Genomic DNA, 25244 nt, shown 5'->3' with positions numbered 1-25244 from the left:
GGTGAGGGCGGCGGCCCAGGTCTCGCTGAGGCGAGCTGTGGGGGTGCGGCCATGCCCCGCCGGGCTGAGGGCCGCGCTCAGCCCCGGGCTGGTGCCGCGGCGTGTGAGGGAGCTCCCTGCCCTCTCTCCCCCCGGCAGTACCGGGGCAGTGACAGTTTTTTATTTTTGTTCTTTTTAGGGTTTGTATTTCAATTATTAGGTTTCTTAGTCCTTGCGCTGCTTGCTCCCTGCACCCAAGGTCCTCTGAGGGCAGGTGATCAGGGTGCAGCTGCCCAGGGTGAGCGCGGGTGCTGACCCTGAAGGAAGAGGTGCCTAGAGAGAGATAAAGAGGGGGGAAAAAAGGAAGAAAAAACAAGGTGGGAAGGAGGAGAAAGGGAGGGCTCCGCAGCTGCCATAAGGCAGTGCGGGCAGTGAGCGGAGCACCTAGTTTGTGGTGGGAGCAGGGTGACAAGTATGGCCTTGGAGCTGCGGGAGCTGGGCCTGCCGGCGGGGATACAGGAGCTGGACCTGCTCATCAGGACCCGTGGCTGGGCGCTAGCGATGAAGTGCTGTAGGTGCTTCTGCTAGAGGTATTTAAACTTGCTCTTCTTCAGTGGGTCAGCTGCCTCGTGTGTTTGTGACCAGCCTTCCTGGTTGTGTGGCCTGTGTTAACTAGGCTGTCAGCTGTCACTTCAGCTGTGATGCCTCTTTCCTTTAGTTGTCACATTGGTAGCTGACTTGGTTTTCCTTTCTCTGTGGCAGTGTTGAAGCTTTAAGTGCCAAGGAGGCTTATATGTCTTGTCTTTGAGGGAGCATGGGGTGTTACCTAACGTGAAGACTCTCAACTGCTCAGGGGAAATGCAAATTAAATGCTAAAACAGGAACTTTGTGAATTGATGTGTATGTATGTAAACAGTGCTTGGAATTATTTTGCGTACTGGACAAGCTGCATGGCTTAATCTACCTAGTCTACCTGGTTTAATAACTACCCCCAGCAGACCTTGAATAGAAGGTAAGACAGCCCTGTAACAATCTGTGAGCTGCGTATTTGACTTCCATACTGTTGCATCTGAATGTAGTCTTGCATTGTGACTGAGCTTAACTCACTTGCAGGAAGATGACTTGTGTTTTAAGCTGCTAAGGGTGCTTAAGTCTTTTCAGTCTGTGTTTTCTCCAGCCTTTTGGAAGATGTATATTAGCTAACTTGAGGGCTAGAAATACACCTGCCTTGAATAATTTTTTTTTAGGTAACTTCATTTCATCTGCTTCTCTAGCATATGAATCTTTTAAAACAATCTTGATCCAGTAGAACAGGCAAAAGTTTGTTGAACAAGTGTTTTCTAGTTATTTGCTTTGAGCTGTGAACTAGCCAGTGCTTCAACCTTTTCCTGCTGCATGTGAAACTTAGTATTAAAGTATCTGCCATTTGAGAATACTGAGTGGAAGTCTTTATAGGCTTGCAGGACCTGCAGGTGATGGGTGGAGGGGAAGGTAAAATATCAACTGTCTTGCAGTAATTGGTAACTTTGAGTGTTCATGTGCCCTTTCTAACTTAGCAGACAGGAATATTGGGGGGAGGGGAAAATGTTCCCACTGTGAGGGCTGGAGTAGCTTTAAACTCTAATGCTAAATGGGCAAAGATTGACTAGCTTGTTTCAGGTAGTAGGGCTGTCTTGGGATTCCAGCAGCAGGGGGGAGGATAGAAACACTCCTATCTTGTCTGTTCCTGTTTAGGTAAGGAAACAGCAACATGGGACTGGTGTGTGCCAGTAGATAAAGCCTATGCCTATAAAGGAAACTTCATTAGATATTAACCTTGAATAGGAATCATTGGTAAGTGTAAGCTAAAAACTGACCCTGAGGTGGCGAAGCAGGAGAGGATCAGGATATGTAGGAAGAGGAAGGGAGGGTAGGATAATGGTGATTGGAAGTGCAGTGGGAAAGGTGGTGTGATCTGTCATGTGGAGGAAAAGGCACTTTAGAAAGTGAAGCAAGTAGTGAGACTGCCAGGCTAAGCTTGTGCAAATACCCTGGTATTTCTTAATGTCAGTGGCTTGATAGTATTTTAAAGGCTCCAGTCTGCAGTTAAACTGTTCTAGATCAAAATACTGAGAGTGAGTATTGTAGCCCTTCTTTCTCAGAACAGTCAGTCAAAGACAAAATGGTATGTCATAGCCTGGGACTTGCAGTTATCACTCCTGAACAGTGGTTCTTGGTGCTAGACAACTTTTGCTACATGTTCTGGAAAGAATGAGGGCCTACTAGATCTTGTTTATGCTTTGCAAGAAAACTGATTCTGCATGCTGCTGGGCCCGAAAGCAAGTAGGGAGATGAACTGCTAGCAAGGTGAAAGCTACTGGATAAGGATAATGTACTGTCACGGACATATAGCCTCCATGAAGCTGGCCCAGCAGTTTGGGCTAATGACACAATTTCAAATCCATGGGAGGTGTGGAGAGCATGGTAAGGCTGTATTGCTGAGACTCCCTACCACCAGCTCTGGCCTTGCTGTAGAAGGTCAGCAAAACATTCTTGTAGATGCTGACTGTGGCTTAGGGGTTTGCTTCTGTTGCACAATTTCCATTTTAGCTGGGCATGCTTCATGTTACAGATGGCACATGGGCTAAAAGTGCTTAGCCGTAGACTGCTCTGCAGGCAGACTGCTGCAGCAGGGTGTATTTGACCTGCACTGCCAAGGCTGTTGTTTGACCCCTTGAGCTGAGGAAGCAGTGGGTTGGGTGGAGGTGTCCTGTGTGCTGCTAGGTGGAGCAAGGTGAGCTAGAGAGGCTTTTGCTCAGAATATGGGATCCTTGAATGTTGATAGTGTCCTTCCCACAGCTCCTTCCTTCTGTAAGGAGGTGTGTGACTGCTTGGTTTCTTCAAAGAGTGATGCAGAGATCCCTCTGACAGGAGAGCAAAGTGATCAGGCCAGCTTATTGCCCAGCTCGTGGCAACAGGTGCTCTGGCTATAGAGGCTGCCTTCTGCTTACTTGGCAAGCATTGCACTTGGTGAGGAATGCCATTTCAATACAACTAAATTGAGCTGTTATTCCCTCTTTATCTTTTGTTTTAAGCAAAATAATTAAACCATTGCATCACTGGAGTTCTACGCTCCAAAGTCACAAATTTGGGAAAGCATTTTCTATAGTGTGAGTAGCAACATGAAGACTGTACAAGATGACTGGTTCAATTTTCCTTATTATGCGTAAGTTGGACTACTTAGGACTGTTTCAGCTGAATGTCAGAGAGCTAACAGCAAGTCTGTCATGAAGGCTGCAAAATCAAAGCTGCTCATCTACTGTATTGACTCTTTACTGCTGCATGCATGGAGTGTACTTTCAGACATATCTTTATCTTGATTAACGGGAAACTTAAGCTACTTGTGCTGAATATGACTGAAACATAGTTCCAGCAACTAATGCCACTAGTACTGCTGGCCAGATACTCTGAAAGTCTGCTGGTTAACTCCTGGGTGTTGAAACAAGGCCCTCTGGAACTGAGGACTCTCTATAAACTGCCAGAAAACATCATGATCTTTTAGTGCTCTCTGGAGAGCACTTAAACTGGTTTAATTAGAAAGACTGCTCTGTAAAAAGTAATGGATGCTGGGTAGTGGCAGATGTAATTACTAGTGAAGTCTTGTTTGTGGCTGTTGCTTGAATGACAGCAGGGAGGTGATCAGAGGAGAGGTTTTCTTGTAAGGTAGCTGACAATAAGCAGAAAGCTCTGTGACACGTAAACCATTGTGGAAGGGCTCCTTGCTCCTTCTGGGAGCCCAGCTATGTGGAAAACCCCTGGATTAATCTGACTTTGAGAACAAATACTGATTCTTACTTGGCTAGCAATCGGATGTTGTACACAGTTGCTTGCACTGGCAGATTCTTTTGTTAGAAAGCAGAAGTAACATCTAGTCATCTAGAACTGATGCTAAAACTGCAAAGGGTGTAATTTTAAAAGCAGCAGTTCAGGCTACTCAACAGAACTAAATGGCTTCAGTGGCTGAGGACATTGCCTTCCACTGGATGCTTGCAAGCATGAAGATGTGTTTGCATTGGATGAGGTCTGATCAGAAACTTATGTCTATCAAGTTGAAGCCTGGGTAGCTGATGGTCATCACTGGATTGTATTTAAATGATCCAGCTCTTTTGTTTGTGGGATTTTTTGGTAACATCTCTAAGCAATAGAAAAAAGCAAGTGCTGTAAAACACTACCTGGATTGCTCAGAGTAATGCTCTCCGTCTCTTCTCTTGGGCTTCCAGATCAAGTGATAGTCATACTGTCCTAATTAGTACCATAATAGCTATTTTTAGTCTTCTGGTCCTAAAGCTAGAAACGTTAATCAACATGATGAGTGACTGTTATTCTGGAGGGCTCTGCTTGATGTCTTGTTCTAATTTCCAGGTCAGACAGTTGTGGTGGACAGTACCTTTACTGAACAGGGAAAAGTTTGGGGTTTTTTTCTTGAATCTTCAAGAAACCCTGGGGATCCCAATACAAGTCACTAAAGAGGCATGAGCCTAGAAGTGGAAGGCATCAGAGCAGCTGTAACAGTTGCTGTAGTCATTGCAAACCAGAAGCCTCTAGGCTGTTTCTGAGAAAGGGAAATGAGAGGTGAAAGTGGGGGTACTGTGCCGGGTTTGGCTGAGTGTTTCGGTTTGCAGCCCAACCCAGCTGTTTCCCCACTGGGCTGCTCCAGGAGTCACCATCCTCTGTACCTCTTTGGGCATGTGCTTCAAGTAAGGAATAATCTCTCACCAGCTGCTGAGCCTGGATTATATCCCCCCAAGGGTGTTGGGGGACAGACTGGTTTCTGGTAACTGGGATAGGGAAACTTCAGTTCTCTTGCCTTCTGTCTTGAGTACAGGGAGAAAGCAATGATGTCCTAGCAGAGAAATGCCTCCAGATACAAAGGAGCTTCCAGGCATGGCAGGCCAGAGAGCTTAGATGGAGTAGTTTCCTGGCAAGGTCTTGGGTTGGGTGCCTGCTGTGATAAAGGAACAAGCCTGGGGCCTGGAGATGAAAGTTTAATTATTCTGCTTTGCACAGCCTTCATGTGACCATAAGCAAGTTGGTCCCCATTCCTGCTTGTAGGATGGGTGTAGGCGGCATGGTGGAATGAAAAGTCTTGAATGATGAACTGCTAATACTGCAGGAGCAGGTGCTTGTGTTGATCAAAGGTTGGTGTGGAACATCTGTTGGTGCACTGGGTTAGTGCTTATAGAGCTGTGGTAACAAGAGGGGGGCTTCTTGCTTCCAGTTCATTGGAGAAATGCTGCCCCAGCACTTTCTGTAGGGAAGCAAAGCACTCCATCCTCCTGAAGTCAGACAGTGTGAATACTCTCTATGTAGTCTGAGCCTTGCTGCTGTGATTGTGTAATTCTAAAGTCTCTGGCCTGGAGTTAGGACCCCACAGTGACCTTCACAGGACTAGAGCAGACCAGTGGTTTTATAATCCTCTGTTTCATATGGCTTCAGGTCCTTCACTAAAGACCAGACTTTTGAAGGGTAGAGGTGATAATCCTGTGCTGTCTTCAAACAGTGATATGCTTGATGCTTGAGCCTGCAGTGGCCTTTAAGTATAGGCTGGGTCATGTACATTTACAGCAGGTGTTTAGGGTAGGAGAGGTACAAGATTTTTCTTTTTAGCAAGTGGCTTCAGGTAGTCCTGAGAGGCAGAATCTCACCACTGTTTACAGGGGTGTTCTTAACTCTTGCCCTTTTTCTGGGCTGGTCTCGGACTTCGTGCCATATGTATAGTACATACTGCTCTGGAGCGCACAGCTGTGCACTGCTGCTGACTCCCAGTTGCTTCTGTGTAAATAAGGCTCTGCTGGGGCAATAAGCTCTACTGCAGTAGCATTCCTGGGGATGGTTGAAGCTGTAGGTTATGTGTTCTTGTCCCATTGCCTCTGCAGTTTATGGTGCTAGTGCAAGCGAGAAACGCCTGTGACGTGTGAACTGCTTTAATCTGACAAAGCAGTACCATCTTGTGTCTATACCTGCCCATCTCTTGTGCAGGCAACTACTAGGAGGGGTGTGCGGACAGTGTCTAATCATGGGTTACTTTCTCCACAACACTTAATAAGAAAGTTCACAAATTCAGGACTGGCTGATTTGTGTAATCCTTTCCTTAGTTTAGCTGAGAGGAAGCAGTTTCCTTTGGCTTATCATACTTTCCAGGCTCAGCAGTTCATATTGTTAACACTGCTGATTCTGTTTGGACAGTAAAGATAAGTAAGCAGGATGCAAAACACTGGGGTCTGCGTCTTACTGCTTTGGCTGCTAGCGTTATCTGTCTGGGAAACATGGACCAACTTGCCTTTCATTCAATCAGCAACAGACAGTGCGCTGTGCTTCTAGTGAAACTAATGTCTGAATGGTGGCCTTCTACCTATCCTTCCTCTAGTGCTTGACTGGGGCAGCTTCTGCCTGAACCAGTGTCAGTGACTTCCAAACCATGCACCTTTGTGCTGTTTGGTCTGTGCTTTCCTAGCAAGTCCCAAAATCATATGCCTGTAGGGGGATATAATAATCTGTCCCATAAGGTGACTGGAGAGAAGCAACTGTCCTGTTGGAGTCCCTGTAGTGTTTGGAGTCTCACCATGTCCATTCGGATGTGAGCAGTGCTGTGACTGCTAGGAACTGTGTTCCAGGACATGCTCTGTAAGCTCAACATCCTTGCTTGTTGCCAAGGCAATACCCAGGGTAGGATAAAAGCCTGTCGTACTGAAGTCAGAACGGGAAGCTTAATGTGCTGCATACAAGGTCTTTCCATAGTCATAAGGCTTAAAAAGGTGTATCTCTTACCTACCTGCTTCTAACTCTAGGTAACAGGTAGTATGCAGCAGATAGAAGTCTTTTTAGCGTGGCTGGAAAGATGAGGGTACAGTGACTGGGGTATCCCTCACTTATGCATGAGAGTCTGATCATAGATGATAGCAGTAACCATCAGTGGGAGTGTAGGCAGGGGCAGGCTGGATAGAGGGAAATGCATGCTAGCCTGACAGCTGTGTCCTCTGCAGGCAGCCAGAGACTTGTCACCTACCAGATCTGGACTGCAGTACACAGATGGCCAGACTAGGGGGAGGGAGTTTCCAAAGCTTTTGGAAGCGAAGCTTCACCTTATAAAGGGCACCCTCTCAACAGTTCTTACTCAGCTTCACAGAAGCTTAAGGCAGCATTCAAGCTGTCTGTGATATGACAGGATTGCTCAGATGCTGTCTGGCACAGTTTGCTTGTGGGCTTCGGTGCTGAAACTTGCTGTGCTTAGCAGGTAGTTGGGGTAAGCTCCTGGCTGGTGGGGTCTGTGCACTAGTATGCTGCAGGGTGGTGAAACAACATCAGTCATGGCCCAGTTCTCTAGCTTGCTTTTCCTGGGAAGGCATTCAGAATTATCTCTATGAAGGATAACCTCGGGATTCAGCCTGGCTCTGACAGTCGCTCTTCAGCAAACTTCCTGTGTTGTGACCTTGATCTCTGGCAGTTTCTCCCTTATGCAGAAAATAGAATGATTTGTTAGGCTGCAGCACTGAAGGGAGGACCTCTTAGAAGAGGGGTTTCATAGCACAGGAACCACCATAATGCAATAGGCTAAGATGCCTGCATGCTTCTGGAATACAGATGACTGAAGCTGGTGCTCACTAGTGTCTAATAGGTTGTAAAAGTTGATTCCTTGGTATCTAAATGCATGATTCTACTTGATGTAAGAACTGGATGTATGCATTAATCTTAGTAATCTATGCTGGATATGCCTAAACTTTTTTGCTTGCTTCTGAGGTCCTGTAGAGAATTGAAGCCATTTGTCTTCAATGGTTGGGTACAAGCAGTGAAGTACAACAAATCGTAGAGGGAGAAATGGGCTGGTGGCTATGCTGAATCATACTGCTCATGAGTGCAGCCTGGCCACTTCCCTGGCTTCCCAGAACAGGGTGGCATGCTGAGCATCGAGGCCTTGTCTGATCCGAGTCAGAAAGCGCTGTCCTTGTAAGGAATTCAGTAGGACTATGACTTGAGGATGTTAATGGTGTATAACCTAGAGCATCTTCAACTGAGAAGGCTATTTTGCTGTTCTAGAAAAGTTTAAGTATGGCTGAAATTGTATTCTGGGTGTAGGCTGTTGGAATGAAGAAATGAGTCCCTGAAGGAAGACGCTGGCTGTTTAAGGCCTGTCTGAAGCACTGGGAAGGCAAGTCTGGTCTTTATTGAACCTGGTGTGTTCTGAGGTCTCCTGTAAAGGGTTCTTCACGTAGCATGCTCAGAAATGTCTTCCAAGCTGCTCTGAGTGGAAACAAATAGCATTAAAATGTTGCCAGACACAAAGCTCTGTCTAGAAAGGATAAGACAAGACCTGGATTTAGGAGAGGAAGAGACTTGCAGTTACAAGCAATAAATAGCTTTTTGTAAAGCAAAGTTCAGATACCTTTGAGGCTAGTTCTTGTACCAGCTTACTGGGGCTTTCTTTAACAGCAAACGTGCATTCTAGCAGCAATGAATAACATGATGCCAGATGTCCTGAAAATAAGATTAAACAGGTGCAGTGTTAGTGCCACAGTGTTCTTGGGTTTTGGTCTGGTTTCTGGCAAACAGTTGGCTCTTAAACTTTATGGGAGCCTAAAGAGGTTTCATGCCCCACTTTTCCAAAAGGTTAGCTGTTCTGCCACATTGTGGAGGCACAGGATAATGAAGAGAGAACTACTAGGGTTGTTGCTATCTTCTAAATGGCATAATAGGCTTTGGCTTAATGTGCTCCAAGTAAACAAGCTGGAGAAGTACTGGAAGGAGGATGCTTCTTTTGAGAGAAGACTTCCCGAATACCTCTAGTGCGAAGTCTAACAATTGGTTCTTCAGACTTCAAGCTAACAAGCCTTTTTCCTTTCCTGTGTTTGGAAGGGAAGGCTTGTCAGTGATGTGCAGGTAGTGTCAAGGCTGTCATGCTTATCCATATGTGCTGTTCCTGGAGGCAGCGGTTTAGTGCAGTGTGGTTCTTGTTGACAGCTGATGACCAGTCTAGCTTCACTAAACCTACTTGGTGCTTGACCAAAGCTTATACTGTGAATTCTGTTGCAGCTGAGGTCTGTATCTGTAGACCTGAATGTTGATCCTTCTCTCCAAATTGACATACCTGATGCCCTAAGTGAAAAGGACAGAGTCAAGTTCACTGTGCATACTAAGGTAAGATCATGGAGTAGAAAGTGGTCTTCATAAATGTTATGTAAGTAATCTGTGTATTTGCAATGCCAAGCCCTTCTTTACAGGCATGTGTAATGAAGGAAATCTGATTAGATGGAGCTTTCCACTTAAAGGTGGCCTAAGGGTATATATATGCAGAAACTTCAGATTTCCTAAGACTTGAACACCCTCTAAATAGAGGCAAGGTAGCTGATTGGCTTTGCTGAGGAATCCTAGATGGACACCAGAAGGCTGGGGGGTAGGGGTGGGGAAATCAGCTACTGTGAAACTTCACAAAATAAATTGCATTAATGCTGTTCCACAACAGTGCCTTTTCTTTAAATAGCCTCCTTAGTAGTAAGGCTCTCGAATGAATGCCAGCTCAGCTAAAAGGGAGTAGGCGAGGCTCTTACTAGGCAAAATAGCTTCCTTTTGAAACAGACAGAACTGTTTCTAAAAGCACTAATTTACAAAACAGTAGGGCTTCTGTATCTTCTCTTCCAGACTACACTGCCAGCTTTTCAAACCCCTGAGTTTTCAGTTACAAGGCAGCATGAAGACTTTGTGTGGCTGCATGATACACTCACTGAAACTGAAGAGTATGCAGGACTCATTGTAAGTACTTCCTAAAAAATGTAATTCTGAACAAAAGGCTATGGTGATTTAAAGTGCATACTAGTAAGTGCATGAAGTCTGCTTTACCAATATTACTAGTGTTTCATGGCTCGGGTACTCCCTATCCTTCTTTTTGCCTTAACTCCCAAACAACTTGAGTGGTATGGTTCTATGTTAACTTTCCGTATAGCTTGGAGCAGCAAAAAAAGCTTGATGCTCTGAGAGTTCCTGAAGATGACACAGTGAAATACTCTGTTAAATATTGTCTTTCTTTCCTATTGTGATTCTTCAGGAGGCCCTGTGGGCCACAGACGATGGCTGGCTACGGGGTGGAATATAGAGGCTGTTCCTCTTGGTTGGTTTCCCTCCTGGGGCAGGGGTAGCAGAGAGCTGGGAGGGGCAAACAGGGGTCCTAGACATCAACATGCCTCTAGAATTCCTGGGTGCAGAGCCTTGCTGGCTTGCCATGACAAGGCATAAAGGGCCTTCTTCCAGAGAAGGCTAGAAGTAATTTTGGAAAACTTTATTTGCTAGCATCTATCACTAACCAATTTCTCCTTGGCTAGATACCTCCAGCACCTTCAAAGCCTGACTTTGATGGTCCCAGAGAGAAGATGCAGAAGCTAGGGGAAGGAGAAGTGTCTATGACAAAAGAAGAGTTTGCCAAAATGAAGCAAGAGCTAGAAGCGTAAGTAGAATGAGTCTACTGCCAAAAGCTGCGCTTAAAGAAGCCTTCTGGGAGAGCAGCTTATTTGGTGGTAACTGATCTTGAGTGTGACTGTTCTGAAGGGTGTCTGCTGCTGCATAATCTTTAAAATCTTGGAGCTGGGGTGGTGCCAAAAGTTTCTCTCAAACTGGAAAACTTCCTAGCTAAAGAGATTGAAAATAGCTTCTCTATCACTAGCTAGCTATTTCAGAAGCATGCTGTTGAATATTTTCACTGGATAAACTTAAAGCAATTCTTTGTATATTGAAGAAAGTAGTACAAGAGAGAATCTCAGCCTGTTCTTTCCTTTCAGTGAATACCTCGCTGTCTTCAAAAAGACTGTATCATCACATGAAATCTTCCTTCAGCGGATTTCTTCTCATCCTGTGCTCAGCAAAGATCACAATTTTCATGTTTTCCTGGAGTATGACCAGGATGTAAGACACTTTTTTTTTTTCTTCTTTCCCCTCCTTTCCAAGTGAGGCAAGATGTTAGGAGTATTGTCACTTTTCTGGGCACAGTCAGAATGTTATGTAAATCTATGTGCAGCATCAGCAAGCAGATATTGCCAGTACTTCTGAGATGATGTCGTGGTTTAACCTCAGTCGGCAACTGAGCACCACACAGTCGTTCGCTCACTCTCCCCCCTGACCCTGGTGGGATAGGGGAGAGAATTGGAAGAGTAAACGTGAGAAAACTCGTGGGTTGAGATAAGAACAGTTTATTTATTTTATTTCAATTAATAATAGAATATACAAAGCAAGTGATGCACAATGCAATTGCTCACCACCTGTCGACCGATGCCCAGCCAGTCCCTGAGCAGCGGCCCCCCCTGGCCAGCTTTACCCCAGTTTATGTACTGAGCATGATGTCACATGGTATGGAATGTCCCTTTGGCCAGTTGAGGTCAGCTGTCCTGGCTGTGCCCCCTCCCAGCTTCTTGTGCACCTCCAGCCTTCTCAGTCGGTAGAGCATGGGAAGCTGAAAAGTCCTTGACTGGTGTAAGCACTACTTAGCAACAACTAAAACATCGTTGTGTTATCAACATTGTTCTCATGCTAAATCCAAAACACAGCACTGTACCAGCTACTAGGAAGAAAATTAACTCTATCCCAGCTGAAACCAGGCCAGATGGTTAAAGGATGAAAGCCTGACCTTTAGACCTTTTTCTGCTATAAATCTCATAGTGTTTCTTAATCCTAGTCAATTTGGTTAGGAAGCCAACTTTGTATGTCTTGATATCTTAGGAACAATTATGGTTCAGGTGTACCTGTGCTGTGTTGCATGGTCCTAAAATGGAAGAATGGAGGTCTATTAAAGTTAGTACTGCATCTGTTTTGTCAAACCTAATTATGAGTGATAGATGCTGATCCAAGATATGCAAGGAGAAACTGAGCTGTTTCTGGGAATGGGAAAAATCTGTGGCACAGAATAGTTGAACAACTTCTAGTCAAGCCATTTGTTACATGAGCCATCTTTATACAGCGGGTATTATGAAGAGCTTGGAAATCAGCCTGCTCTATCATATGTTAGATATAAATGATGTTACTACACTGCAAGTGTCAAAATAGTCACTTTTTTCCCCCCTCGAGATAATTTTAAAGCTGTCTTGGCCTCTCTGTTCCAGCTGAGTGTTCGGAGAAAAAACACAAAAGAGATGTTTGGTGGCTTTTTAAAAAGTGTGGTAAAGAGTGCTGATGAAGTCCTCTTCTCTGGAGTCAAGGTAAGGTAGTTGGTTTACCTCTTATTTACCATAATCTTGATTGGTTTTTGCTTCCTGCTCCAGGGAAGTTAGTTATGTCTGCTTCAGGCTTGATGTGTGTGAGGCTCAGTTACTAATGCTAACTTTCCTTGTTACTGCTGTCCCAAGTTGGGTGGAGTAGCCTATGTTAATTTTCACTTCTATAGAAATAAGACATTGAAACTATAGGCTGTTAAAAATTTAAGTGTGTATTTAAAGTTTCTGGTGGATGCACAAGAGTTGCCTTAACACCTGATACTGGTGGGGAGGAAGGAATTACACCTTCAGCAAATGTGCTCGTGGCTCTTGTTTGCTTTGGAGCTCTGAACAAACATGATTTATGGGTTTCTGCTTGCACTAGACAAGATCAAATACCAAAGACTCCTGTAACTGGTCCAGCTTAAGCTTTTCTATCATGTTGCCATGGTGGCTCTTTCTAATAGACTTGCTGTCCTGAACACAATGTCATGAAACGTTACAGTACATACAATGTTTGGTGTGGATGTGAAGCAAGCTTGTAAACTGCTTAGCTGTGTTGCAGCAGGCCTGGGAAATAAAATTCTGACAGTTGATAGCCCTCTGATACCAACTTACTGGTTGCTTCAGACAACTCACAGCATTGAATAGTTGAGTGTCAAGTCCATCTTCACTTCATCATGAAGAAGAAACTTGCCAAATGGCTTGGTTTGTCAAACCCTTGGCTCAGGGTCTTGTCTTGAAGTCTGCTCTTCAGTAGAGATTGACAGGCATAACACTCGGGTGGATATGGTTATTTCTTTGGCCCTTCCCGAAATAGGGAAGAGCTTGTATTCTGCAGTAATGTAACTGACTTAACAGGTCATACTCTCTTTCAGGAAGTAGAAGACTTTTTTGAGCAAGAGAAGACTTTTCTCGTAAACTACTACAACAGAATCAAGGATGCATGTGCAAAAGCAGATAAGATGACAAGATCTCATAAAAGTGAATCTTTTCAAAGACCCTTCTAAAGACCTTGCAGTCTTGCTGATTTCAGCCTGAAAACCTTGTCTTGTTCTTGCAGATGTTGCAGATGACTATATTTATACTTCAGCTTGCTTGAACAGCCTTGCATTAGAAGAACCTACAGTTATCAAAAAGTAAGCAATTCTAACTGTTCATAAACATAGCCTGGGTCTGGGAATATCAAGTTCCTTTTGTAAAATCCAGGGGATTGAGTCATAGCTGGTTTGAGTTTCTTGAATTGGAAGCAAGTGGCATGGAAACTTTCTTTCCTCTGACGTTCCTGGTGCGGCAGACCTAAAACTATCAATTGCATCTGACTCTTAACTAGCTGATCTCTTGCCAGTTGTGCCCTAGAGCTGAATTGTGCTGTCATCAAAGCTCCTTCTAAACAGAATTCTCCTTGAATTTTTTTCAGGTCACAAACTCCCAGAGAATATGCAAGAAAGGTGTTATGCATCTGTGTTCTAATGTGCTGTTAAATACGGCCACAGCTTACACTAGGCCTGTATTATCTTCTGGACATTTGAAGTTCCAGAATAGTAGGGGTTTTTTTAAGCTATGGAAACCTAGTCACCTTTTCTGAGGTGAATTCTTCCACCTCTCTAAACTTTGCTATCAATTTACCAAGACCTTGTTAAAACAGAGTATATGGCTGAATAAACAAGATAGTTCATCCCTCTAGGAGGGTAGCAGTGGGGAAATTCTCCACGAGACCTTTGTGCTCTAGAGATCAGTGTTACTTTAAATGGTGTCTAGCTGCTCAACTGTACTAGTCTGTTATGCTGGAATCCAGCACCTCTTGCGTTGAACCTTTTGTCTGAGTCTTTTTCTAGACCTGAGTTCTTTTCAAGCACTTGTCTGGGTCTGTATGCGGGAGTAAACTCCAGCCTTTGGCTTTTTGTTTTCCTGCCAAATGATCCTGGCATTTATCAGACTAAGAAGTATCTAAAACTTATTTGTGCAATTTTTTTCCCTAGATACTTGTTGAAAGTTGCTGAGCTCTTTGAGAAACTCAGGGTAAGAGAAGCGTGGGGGGGGTGGGGGAGAAGAATCTCTGAATCTGGATGTTGCTGTTTCCTGTTACATACCAACTATCTGATCTTTTCTGCAGAAGGTAGAGAGTAGAGTTTCATCTGATGAAGACTTAAAGCTCTCTGAGCTGCTGAGATACTACATGCTCAATATAGAAGCTGCTAAGGTGAGAACAGTTTTCTTTTTGAAGCTTAGTTTTATTATGGGCATCATGACTCACTCATGGTATTCTTTGTGCTTTAAGAAGACAGGACGGTGGACCCTTGTTTTGCCTAAGAAACGTGGCACTCCTAAACCACAGCAGAATATAGAAACTATATATTTGCTAGCTGTGGTCCAGCCTACTTACAGAAGGGCTGTTTAAGATCTCCGACCAGTTTTTCTTTGGCATGTAGAACTCATTAGATTTCTCTAAGTAAGTTAGAGCCAACTGAATTTGAGTCTGCAGCAGTGTTCTACCCCTTCCCTTACTTGAGTACTTATGACTTCTCAGTAAAACCAATGATGACTAATAAAAATCCTGAAGTAAATTCCAACTACTAAAGTACTTTATCATGAATATGTGGTAACATGTGAAGGCTATTGGAGTCTGGACTTTCAAGAGGGATTTGGTAGATTAATGTGACTGCAAAAGCCTTGCCAGCAACTCTTTTCTAATCAATACTTGACTTGGCAAGGGGGTGACTATGCTGAGAAATGGTATCTAGGCATAACTTGATGGGCCTCTTCATCTAGTGTCATACCTCTAATGTCATGTACCCTGGAACATTCACTACAGGCTCCCTCTGTGATGTACTGCTATTTAGATATCAAGACTATACTGCTGCTAGATTAGAAAGTAATTGGCACCGAGACCGTACTGCTTCTTATTTCTCTAGGTTAGTATAGTGCTTCAGTCAAACTGTCAGATCTCCAACAAATTAAATGATAGTGTATCCCTTACTGAAAGCAGACTGAGGGAATTCAGAAAGTGCTATTACTCCTTAGTGGAGAGGCCCACCTTATAGAAGGATAAAGCTACTTTAAGAGAAGAAGCGATGCCTACAGTAGCCCTTGGACTTCCTTGACTAAGGCACAAGTGACTGTCCCGAATACTTGATACTGCACTGGTGAAATGCTCCTGTTGCTATGCTAAGAGCATAGCAGGTTATAATAGCTTGTTGGAAGAAGTAGAATCTAGTCCTGAAAGAAGTGAAACCTCCTACTGCTGAGGTAGTTGTAACCTCAACTTGGGAAGTAGTCCTCTTAAGGCTTTGATGCACTATTCCTGTCTACTTTCAGGATCTTCTGTACAGGCGTACAAGGGCTCTTGTCGACTATGAAAACTCAAACAAAGCTCTAGATAAAGCCAGACTAAAGAGCAAGGACGTCAGGCTGGCTGAGGCACATCAACAGGATTGTTGTCAGAAGTTTGAAAAGATTTCAGAATCTGCAAAACAAGGTAAAACAGGCTTTGCTGTATTTATACTGAAGAGAGATCCTAATGCAGTCCAAGTCTCCATCTGACCTTCAACTACTGAAAGCTTCTGAACACTCTCCTGAAGCAAGTAGTCTGGACATCCCAAGGGCAGTATAGATACCTGTAAAATTAATGCAACTAAATGTTTTTAAGAATGCTTGTCTGAAACAGAGCAATGTTAGTACTAGACCAACCTTAATTATAAGCTCCTACTATTTGCTTTCTAGACTGAACTCTTGTTCTCAGCCTCCACCTAAAGGTAACTACTTAGGCTTCTGGTTATCTCAATTAGAACTGTGCAAACAGGCTTTTGCTCCTTCCCAGTGCAGCTGAGTGCCTCATACAGAGTTTCAAACACTGGTTCTTAGTAGATGCCTTTGGACAATATAAAATAGAGGAAACCATAAAACAGAGGAAACACGCTTTCATGGTACACACTGCTGCTCCTTTAATGTTCTTGGTTTTTCAAATGTTCTGTGTTCTCACAGAGCTTGTGTGGCTTACTTCTGTTTTATTCCAGTTTTTTTCCTACAAAACCATTGTCTTAAACAAGCTGTCTGTTTCCTCACCAAGATGGCAGTGTCATGTGATGAATGCATCTTCTGGCTAGAAACAGCAAGACTAACTCTTGAACCTTTTTACAGTGAAATGCTGTAACTAGAGCTGTACAACAGAATTCATGAAACATAAGAGCCATTACTGAAACTTCAGTCACACTTTGTGCATCTGTCTTATCTTTGTTCTTTCTTCCTTACAGAACTGATGAGCTTCAAACAGAAGAGAATAGCAGCATTCCGCAAAAACCTAATTGAAATGGCAGAACTGGAAATAAAACATGCAAAGGTGTGTTCTCTTTGGAATTTAACAGGCATAGCTTGAGAGAAGTGAGTACTGTGTAACTTGGAGGATTTGCTGGGTTCCCTTTAAAACTAGGAAGTGTAAAATAGAACAGCTGGGCTCTTTAGCTGAGATCTGAAGAGGGAAAGAAAAGAAGTGAAAAGCTGTAGGTGTAGTGTATACAAAGAACAAATGCTGACAGTTTTACCTGTCCTGTGCAGAAAGTCTGTTTTCAACCTGTCACTCCTAGGACACCAGCCTATTGCACTGCAAGTGAGAAGTCTCAATTTTGCAGGTAATACACAACAGCTCACTTGACTTCCCATGAGACAGCCTCATCTGTGGGGTTTGACCCCTCCTGCATCTAGAGGCAGCTGCTGCCTCAAGTATTGCCGAGTGCTGTGAGAGCACATCCTGCAGCTTGTGATCTAGCTGTCAGCTCTTCTTGCTTGTTTGGTCAGTGAAGGGAGACACTGGCTTTGTAGCAGCCTCTGCCAACTTTACTGAGCAGGCTTGAAGTAGGCTGCAGAGACCACACCATGTACTGCCAGCTTAATACAGTACAGTACAGGTTACAGGGTCTACTAATTTAGTGCAGAGAACAAAGCAGGAAGCCTCAGGAAGAGGTAACTGCATCCTCAGCTTCTTTTGAAGAAGGAAGGTCTAATTTCCCACTCCCTGAGAGCCTTGGACTTTATCAGCACTGAAGTAGTTACCTATGAGCTTGAACGTGACGTATAAAAGGCTTGACAATACTGCTCAGTTTGGCCCATTTTAAAAACTTAATACTCTGTCTCCTGCCCCTCTTTCCTACAAACCAAGTCATGGTTGCAGGCCTGCAGGAAGAAGCAGATTGCAGACTGTATGATCTGGTTTTGATGTTTTACTGTTTGAATGCTTGTCTTTGCAGTATAAGGTCTTTAGCATTGCCACAGGCTACGAAATCCTGGGATGGACCTACTATTTTGGAAGCTACTTCATTGTGGAAGGCAGGATTTAAATTATCAGTCTTGCTCATCTGAAACTAATTTTCTTCCTTTCCAGAACAATGTCTCTCTCCTGCAAAGCTGTATTGACTTGTTCAAGAACTAAGGCGCCTTATTCTGAAAATGTGAAAAAAGCATCAATTGCACTCAATGGCCAGGGGCAACTAATTGGCTTGATTGCATTAGCTTAAAATAAATATTGTCACTGAGATTCTGTTTGACTAATACTTAAATATGTTGATAGTGATACATTGACTTTCTTGGTATAAATGAGAGCCGAATTGTGTATGAATTGTCTGGATGTAGCTAACATCCTGTTGGCTGATAACTCAAAATGAGTCAAATGTAAGAAATCAATTTGCTGTTGACTGACTTAATCTAGCAGAAAATGTTTTCTGAGAACTCATTTTTTTTGCAGGATCATAAAGTAATCTGTCTCTTCATAGCCCTGATATATTTAAAATTTGCAAGTGGGCGTGACTTATATAAGTGTAGTAATTTTATAAAGTAAGTATCTTAACATTCCACTTCCCAGACAGATTTCTACTACAATATATTTTGAATTTCTATAACTACATTCAGTATTTGTACACTTGGGCAATACAGCAAATAAAGATGTCTGATACAACAAGCTGTTGTTGTATGGCAAGACTTTGTGTGGGATGTAAAATGATAAACTGAGATTTCAGGCACAGAACCATCACAAATTTACTCATCACCTGGAGCTCTTAATTTGGAGCACTAGAGATAAATATTTATTTGACTCAATAGGATTGTTTTTGTAATGGGTGACATGAAATGTGGGGACTTCGGGTCATGTTGCTGTTTGAATAGCTCTCAGACTTCTTACAGGCTGCACACAAAGGAAACTAAGCCTTTCAAAAACATCGATATGTCTAGATGGCTTGGACTCCTTCAGACTATTTTATGATGCTTCATATTTTGTTAATCTTTGCACCTCCTGCTAGCAACAAGAGACTGTTTAAAGCTTCAGGGCTTCTGGAAGCACAGCCCTTGCCAGTATTCTATAAGATAAACCTCTTTAAACTTAGTATGACCAACTGGGCATACACTGCCATAGCTGAGGCAACTCAGCCTATAAACCCCAGGGTCATCTTTCTACAGGTTGTCTATCATTTGGCATATGTGGAATAGGTCAGTGAGCCATACCCTTCTAAAGGCAGCTTTCTGAGTAAGAAGAGTATCTGAGCCTTGCTTAATTTCTTGGGACTAAACTTCTAATCGTGGTCGAAGTAGGCTATGTGGCTACGCTCTGGGCAGACTGCCTGAAGCAGCTTCAACCAGAGAAGCTCTGAGAATGGGCTGCCCAGCGGCAGTATCTAAGAACTGTTTAATAGTTTACTCTTCTGTGACCTATTGCTTTTTCATTTTGGTACCCAATGAAAGCTGTGCAGCTCTTGCCAGCCACACCATGCTGCAGCATTCTAGCTGAAAAATGTCTGAATTCTGTCTCCTTTTACCTTTGTTTGACAGGAACAGTTTCGACTTGTGGTTTATCAAGCTTTCTGGAGTTCATGCTCAGCTTCTGCCCAAATAGCTCAGTTCCAGCAGCAGCCACATAAGTGTACTGCTTGTGGATATGTGGCCCTTATAGGAGAGAGCTGGTAGGTGGCATTGTTGTCACCTATGACAGATGTCATATAAACTCTGCTCCTAGCCACTTGTCCTGGGGCAACTAGTGGTCCCAAGCTGGACAATTCATGCTGGCAAAGCTTTGGCTTTTCCTAAAAATGCACACTGTGCCTCTTGCCCTCACTTCTGGCTGCTTTGTTCAGAGAAGAGCAGGCTGAGGATCCTAGGCTCTGCTGGTGTGCCCGGGATGAGCTTTTCTCCGAGTGTGCTGTGGCCCTCACAAGCCGTGGTTGCTTCATGCCCTTTTACACCTATTCCCTATGGCATAGAAGAAGTAGCATCTTGCTTATGCTGTTTTACAGTAAAATAGTTATATGCTGGGTCTTTCTGAACCTAGCTCCAGTAGCTGGATGGTCTTTGTGGATCAAAATCAGTAGCCAGGAACTTACAGCCTATACCTAACTGCCCTTGGGCTGAGTCTGAAGAAGTTGAGCTCTGACTATGTTTGTCCTAAACTACTTCAACTCGGTTCAAAGGCCTTTCTTATTTTTCCCGGAGAAAGGCTGCAGCTAGTATTGACATGACAAACAACACTTCGTCTGTATTCCAGAAGCAGCCTATACTATTGTGGGCTTCATGCACTGCCAGTAAGTGTGTTTGAAGCGAAATGAGACACCTCTTTTTTTTTTTTTTTTTAAATACTCTTTTAGACCCTTTTCATGAGATGTTTGCACTCTAAATTCTTGACATAGCTTGATTTGGATTCAAGTATTAATCTGATCAGATTAAAAGTATGTAAAAGATTTTGAGTGGATGTAATTATGGCTTTCCACTGATGTTGTAGTTATTGTAAATTAACTATAACTACAAGAACTGCAAGAAACAGTGGCTATAAAGCAGTCCCTGCCAATAACTGTTGTTCTGAAGGAAGCTGTTTTGTGTCAGCTGTGCCAGTAGAGTGCATTGCAGTCAGCTTTAATGTCTGAAACATGTTGACTTGGAAAATACTAGTCACAGCACAGATCACACTCCTGGAGGCCAGTGGGTGGCAGGCTGGGACAGCTGCTGATAACTAATTGCATGGTGTTTACCCTCAGACTGGAAAGGCTGCTGCATACCCCAGTTTCTTACCTGGCAGCTGGACATATGTTGATTATATATAAGAGAAATTAGCTGCATATGTGAGCAGTCTGCTCATAAGCAAGGACAGAAATCTTTCTTTAACTAACTTAATATGACTGGACCTGACTTCCCTTGTAGCAGGGCCTTGAATAAAGCCTTAGCAGAACAAAGATCAGCACAGGCAAGTCAGTGTGATAAGGCAGGTTATCATCAATATGAAAGTAAGTTGGTTTTTTTGTTTTTTTTTTTTTTTTAGAAATATCACTGAGACAATTTAAAAGGCTGGTTGGGGGGGGATGAGAGCAGAGTTTCACAGATGTCTCAAACAGGGATTGACTCTACTGTACATGTCATGATCACATCTGTAAAGCAGTTTACCTTTACAAGCTTGGTGCTCTGGTTTATGGGTTGCAAACTGGTTTTGGAGAACAGGCACAAGCCTCATCACTGTGATGGTTACTGTGGTATGTGGCTTTTCACATCATATGTCAGTTCCTCTCTGTCTATTTGAATGAGGTCAGAGGGAAAACTAGTATTTGGTCAAGTTTACAAAGGTTTGTTAGACATCCAGCTCTAGTGTTGTTTATGGAGGCAGTTGCTGCTACTACCTGGAAGTAAGCGTGCCACTGGCCTGCAGCACAAGTGCTTAGGTTAGTTCTGTGCAATCCGTTCCAGCCACGTCTGCTCCAAGAGTTTAAACAGCAGGTCTCTGCTAATCCAGCTTGCATTGCCTGAAATGGGCTGCGGGTTCTCCCAGTAGCAGCTCAGCAGGTACAAATCTCCAGCCTGGAGTCAAGGACATATTCTCTTAACACAGCTGGTAGCAGAGGTGCATCCCCTTGTACCCTGGTGCTGTACTTGTGGCCTGTGTCATGGGAGATAGCACAGAGAAACTGCCCTCCAAGGGAGAATGTTTCTACTGGCATGCAGCTGCTGGGCTGCGTAGGGTGTTACAGGATACAGTGCTCCCTTCTCCACATGATAAGTTTGGAATCTAGCTTTTTCTCTTCTATCTTGGGGAGGAGCAGATGTTTTTCATCCTCCCAACAGAAGCATGGATCCTGAGGAATCCAGCTGTGTGCTCAGCATTAGAGAGTAAGGAGGTGATTCGTGTTCTTGGACAGCAGTAGCACATCTCTGCTTACGGAGAAGTGATGATGACTGTTGGGATGGTGCAGGCGAGGTGGGCTAGAACCAAGTCCTTGGGTGCTGCAGGTATCTGGCTGGCTGTTTCCAGCGGAGCAGAGCTAACAGTTAAGATGGGCACAGAGCAATGGATCTGGATCATAGTGCAAACCCAGGAGAGACTAGCAGCAGGATAGCTGGATGCAGAAGGCTGCAGTCTTGGTATGGTGTTTGCAACGGGTAAGGCATACTAAAATGCGAGCATCTTTGGGGTGGGTGAAACAGGTAGCAATCGTACTTAGGGAGTTGGCAGTATCTGGATATTGGAAAACTGCAGATGGGAACCAACCTGGTTGCATAAGAGAGGCTCATAAATGTGTCCTGTTGCACAAGGTTATGATTCCAGGTGATGCAATAAACCAGGGTTTTGTAGCCATAGAAAGGGAATGATTGAGTCGAGTGTACTCCAAGAAAGAGCTGGTTTGCCCTGGTTTATGCAAGTGCTCATGGTTCTAGGAAGACATACCACTGATGCTAAGGCTGGTAAACCAAGCAGAGAACTGTTCCTGTGCCTTTGGGATACAGAAAGCCTGGAAGAGCTGTGAGCATGGACTCTCTGTGCTAGTTGTTGTTGGGTCTGTGCTTCCCACAGTGGTTCTGCAGCTATGACCAGCTTCACAAGCCTGAGAAACTCTGCTAAACACCCTGGCCTGACTGGGGACAGAAATTCAGCTGCAGTCTGACTTATCTTGGGATGATTACTGATGTTTTAATTAGAGATTCATCATGTTAGAGATTCATCATGACTAGTTTTTTTTTTTTTTTTTTTTTTTTTTTTTTTTTTTTTTTTTTTTTTTTTTTTTTTTTTTTTTTTTTTTTTTTTTTTTTTTTAACATGCTCCCAATTTATTCAGCTCCTCTCCATTCCATCCTGTTTCTTCTTGACTGCACACTCTGTAGGGGAACTCTATCTGAGGCCCTGACCTCTAGCAGTTTTGTAGGTTTATGCTACACTTCTGATACCAGCAAATGTGAATTTCTCAAAACATGGAGCTGGGAAGGTTTTCTCTGCAGGTATTAATAGTTCCTGGCACTTGCAGTCTCTCCCAAAAGATTGGGAGGAGCTGCTTGTTTATGCTAGGAAGCAGAGCGCTCTGCAGAGTTCCCGTTCTTGGATATAGCTTTCAGTACTTGCTGCTATGTCTGAGAGCGCAGTTATGTTATTTCAACCTGTGCTCTTAAACACCTGCGTCATTGCTTGGTGATAGTGGAATATCTGAAATGGATTTGAAATTTGTCTGTTTGCAGCTCACTGGTCACCAGTGAATGAATACAGGCACTGGTGATCCATTTTAATCCCTCAGATTGTTGCCTGGCTCCAACTTTGGACCTGCAGCTCACTGTTTCCTGAAAATTGTGGTGGTTCTACTATCAAAAGGCTGTCTAGTGGCCGAGTTCTGGCGTGGACTCAGCCTTGCTTTTTGTTTACTTTTTGTTATGAAACCAATGAGAAGGTCTAGCTGAGATCAGAGTCCAGCTCAGCTGGGTTTTCATGCTTGCGTGCTAAAAATAATCCCTGCTAGGACTGCTTTGTAACTTCAGACAAGCAAGAACGGTGCCTGTGTTACAGGGGAGGGCATTCAGGTAGAGTGTGGAAAAGGTGACTTGCCTGTCGTTCCACAGGGAATTTTTGTCAGAGCTAGAAATTTAACTTGCATCTGAAATTCCACTCCAGGGTTCCTGCTGTTTCAATCCGCTGCTGTTGGAAGCAGTCAAATGAGTGCTTGTGATTTTAGTTTGGCTGTCCCTTGGCTGCGGTTTACTGCTCTGCTGAGGAGATGTGGTAACTGCTAGTGTGACTGTTCTGCCTCCACTCCAATGCAGTGAAACATGTTGGTTTAAATGACTTTTAGTGCTCTCTTCTGTGGGTCTGTTTTACTTGGCAGTGGAATTGCAAGGTCACTTTCTGCAAGAGAGGGTGGTGGAGTCCTAGGCAGGTGGAAATGCATTGTGAGTGCTTCTCTGCTGACGCTTCAGCTTCTTGTCAGCACTCAAAGGTAGAGTGCAATGGCCAGATTACATGCACTTACTGCTTGCAGCACATTAACTTCTTTTAGGTAAGGCTGTAGAGTTCTTCCCCATCAGTTAAGGGATTCTCATTCCCTATCTTGTGTTTAATGTTGCTTTGCTGTTACTTAAACGTTCCTAAGTCTCTGAGAGTCTGATTCACTGGTATAAAACAAGGGTAAAAAGAAGTTTAAGGTTCCTGTTTAAAGCTAGCCTACTACCTGCTTTGAAAACAATGTACTGCTTTATTGTGTCTGGCTTAGTTGGGATCAAGTTTGTTCTGCTCCCTCTCTGGGGGAGTTTGGGGGGGGGGGGGGGAAAGTGGGGGAAGAAAAAGAAAAGCCTGCCTCCATAAAACAGCACAGGTTTAGATTGCACCTGTGGCTCATCCCAAAAATATACCTCAGGTTTGGTATAACTTAGTCAGGGGCTTCTAGCTCTTTCTTGAACTGCTCCTCTTTGAAGGCCTTGCTAAACAAAACCTCTTTAGGCATAAGAGGTTAATGAGCAGGTTAGCAGAGATGTTCTAGTAAATTTAACTTGTCTAGTTAAATTTGCGACAGCGACGGATGTAGTTTCATCATGAGCTTGCTGCCACTGAAAGGGGATGGCCTCACTTCCCCTCCTGTTTTGTTCCTGTTGCATCCCTTGGGCTGATCCTGATGTTCGCGTGGCCTTGTGCCAAGCTGATGTAACTCACTAAAATGGCATGAGATGGGCCAAAACGAAGGCGGGCTTTTTGCCAAGTCAGTGCACTGAATCTGTGTTCCTGGAGCAGAGAAGCACGCAGGCCTGTGCAAGGGCGACTCAGACGGGGTGGAGAGGGGAGACCTTTCTGGGGAGGCTTAGCTTAGCTCAGCTGTGTCTTGAAACTGTTGGACCAGCACTGGTCCAGTGTGTGTTTCCCTTTCAGGAGAGAGTGGCGGTTGTTACTTCTAAACCTGCAGCGGGAAGACCTAGGCCGCCTAAATCCAGGGCTGTCTGCATGATGGGGACCACCTTTCACTTGGCAACTGTTACTTGTTAGAAAAAGCTTGTCCTTTGGAAGGTGCATAGACAGCTCTTCCTGGGAGGTGGTGTTAGTTGGTGACTTCTGCAGAAAGATTTCCATCACTAGTGCTTGAGAAACTAGTAACTCCCCTTGCATGGGCAGTGCAGCACTGGAGATTTACCCCCACTCACAAACCTTTTAAGGAGGGCAGCAGGGTGGTTTTGGACCGTGGGCGTGGAAGACTTCAGCGAGTTGAAGTCCTGAGCTAACAGGCAGTGCCACTTTAAAATTTTTCATTCTGCTGTGGAGATTATTGGCCCAGCCTCCTTCAGTAAATGCAAGGTTGTTGCCATGGAGGACAGGAAATCCCTCGTCTGCACAGAGAAGGAAAACATTGGAAACTGTCCTACTGTAAAGCACAGCTGCCTCTGTGCTGGGAGAGGGGTGCTTGCTTCTACGGGGTGTTTTCCAAAGGTCTCACTTTTTGTCTGCAAATCTTTGCACATATTTGCCCTGTTTCTTAGTGGGCTGCTTGTGCGTTTGAAGAAGAGCTGGACAAAGGAAGTGGGAGCAGCTGGTTAGGACTAGTTTTAAGTGTCCTGATTAATGCAAGAAGCAGGAGGGATTTTTAGCTTGGGAGTAAGGTATTTAGCAGATTTACAGTATCTGCCTCTCCTTTTAACTCTGCAGCTCCTCTTATTCCTGTTTCCCTCTACTGTTTGCAGAGGAAGGTCTTTGCCTCTTCTTCCCTCAGACCTCTTAGAGCAGGAGGCATCTCTGCCATGGTGGATCTGTGTTCTCCCACCTGGCAATCTGAGATGTATCCTGGCTGCAGTTTGGGCC

General features: G+C 44.1%; 1 protein-coding gene across 1 annotated transcript; it reads left to right on the top strand.

Moving 5' to 3' along the window:
• Nucleotides 1–453: 453 nt before the first annotated feature.
• Nucleotides 454–18133, top strand: SNX5 (sorting nexin 5). Its single transcript, XM_019472606.1, has 14 exons — nucleotides 454–550; nucleotides 4381–4424; nucleotides 9046–9150; nucleotides 9652–9762; nucleotides 10329–10450; nucleotides 10782–10905; nucleotides 12096–12191; nucleotides 13064–13169; nucleotides 13249–13324; nucleotides 14168–14207; nucleotides 14302–14388; nucleotides 15504–15663; nucleotides 16439–16524; nucleotides 17563–18133. The coding sequence occupies exons 1-14, from the start codon at nucleotides 454–456 to the stop codon at nucleotides 17608–17610; spliced, it is 1302 nt and encodes a 433-aa protein (XP_019328151.1). The 3' UTR covers nucleotides 17611–18133.
• The last annotated feature ends 7111 nt before the right edge of the window (nucleotides 18134–25244 follow it).

The sequence above is a fragment of the Aptenodytes forsteri genome, unplaced genomic scaffold, assembly GCF_000699145.1.
Source record: "Aptenodytes forsteri isolate BGI_AS27 unplaced genomic scaffold, ASM69914v1 Scaffold283, whole genome shotgun sequence".
Classification (NCBI taxonomy): domain Eukaryota; kingdom Metazoa; phylum Chordata; class Aves; order Sphenisciformes; family Spheniscidae; genus Aptenodytes; species Aptenodytes forsteri.
Note: the sequence above shows the minus strand (reverse complement) of the source record. Positions and strands in the feature narration are given on the sequence as shown.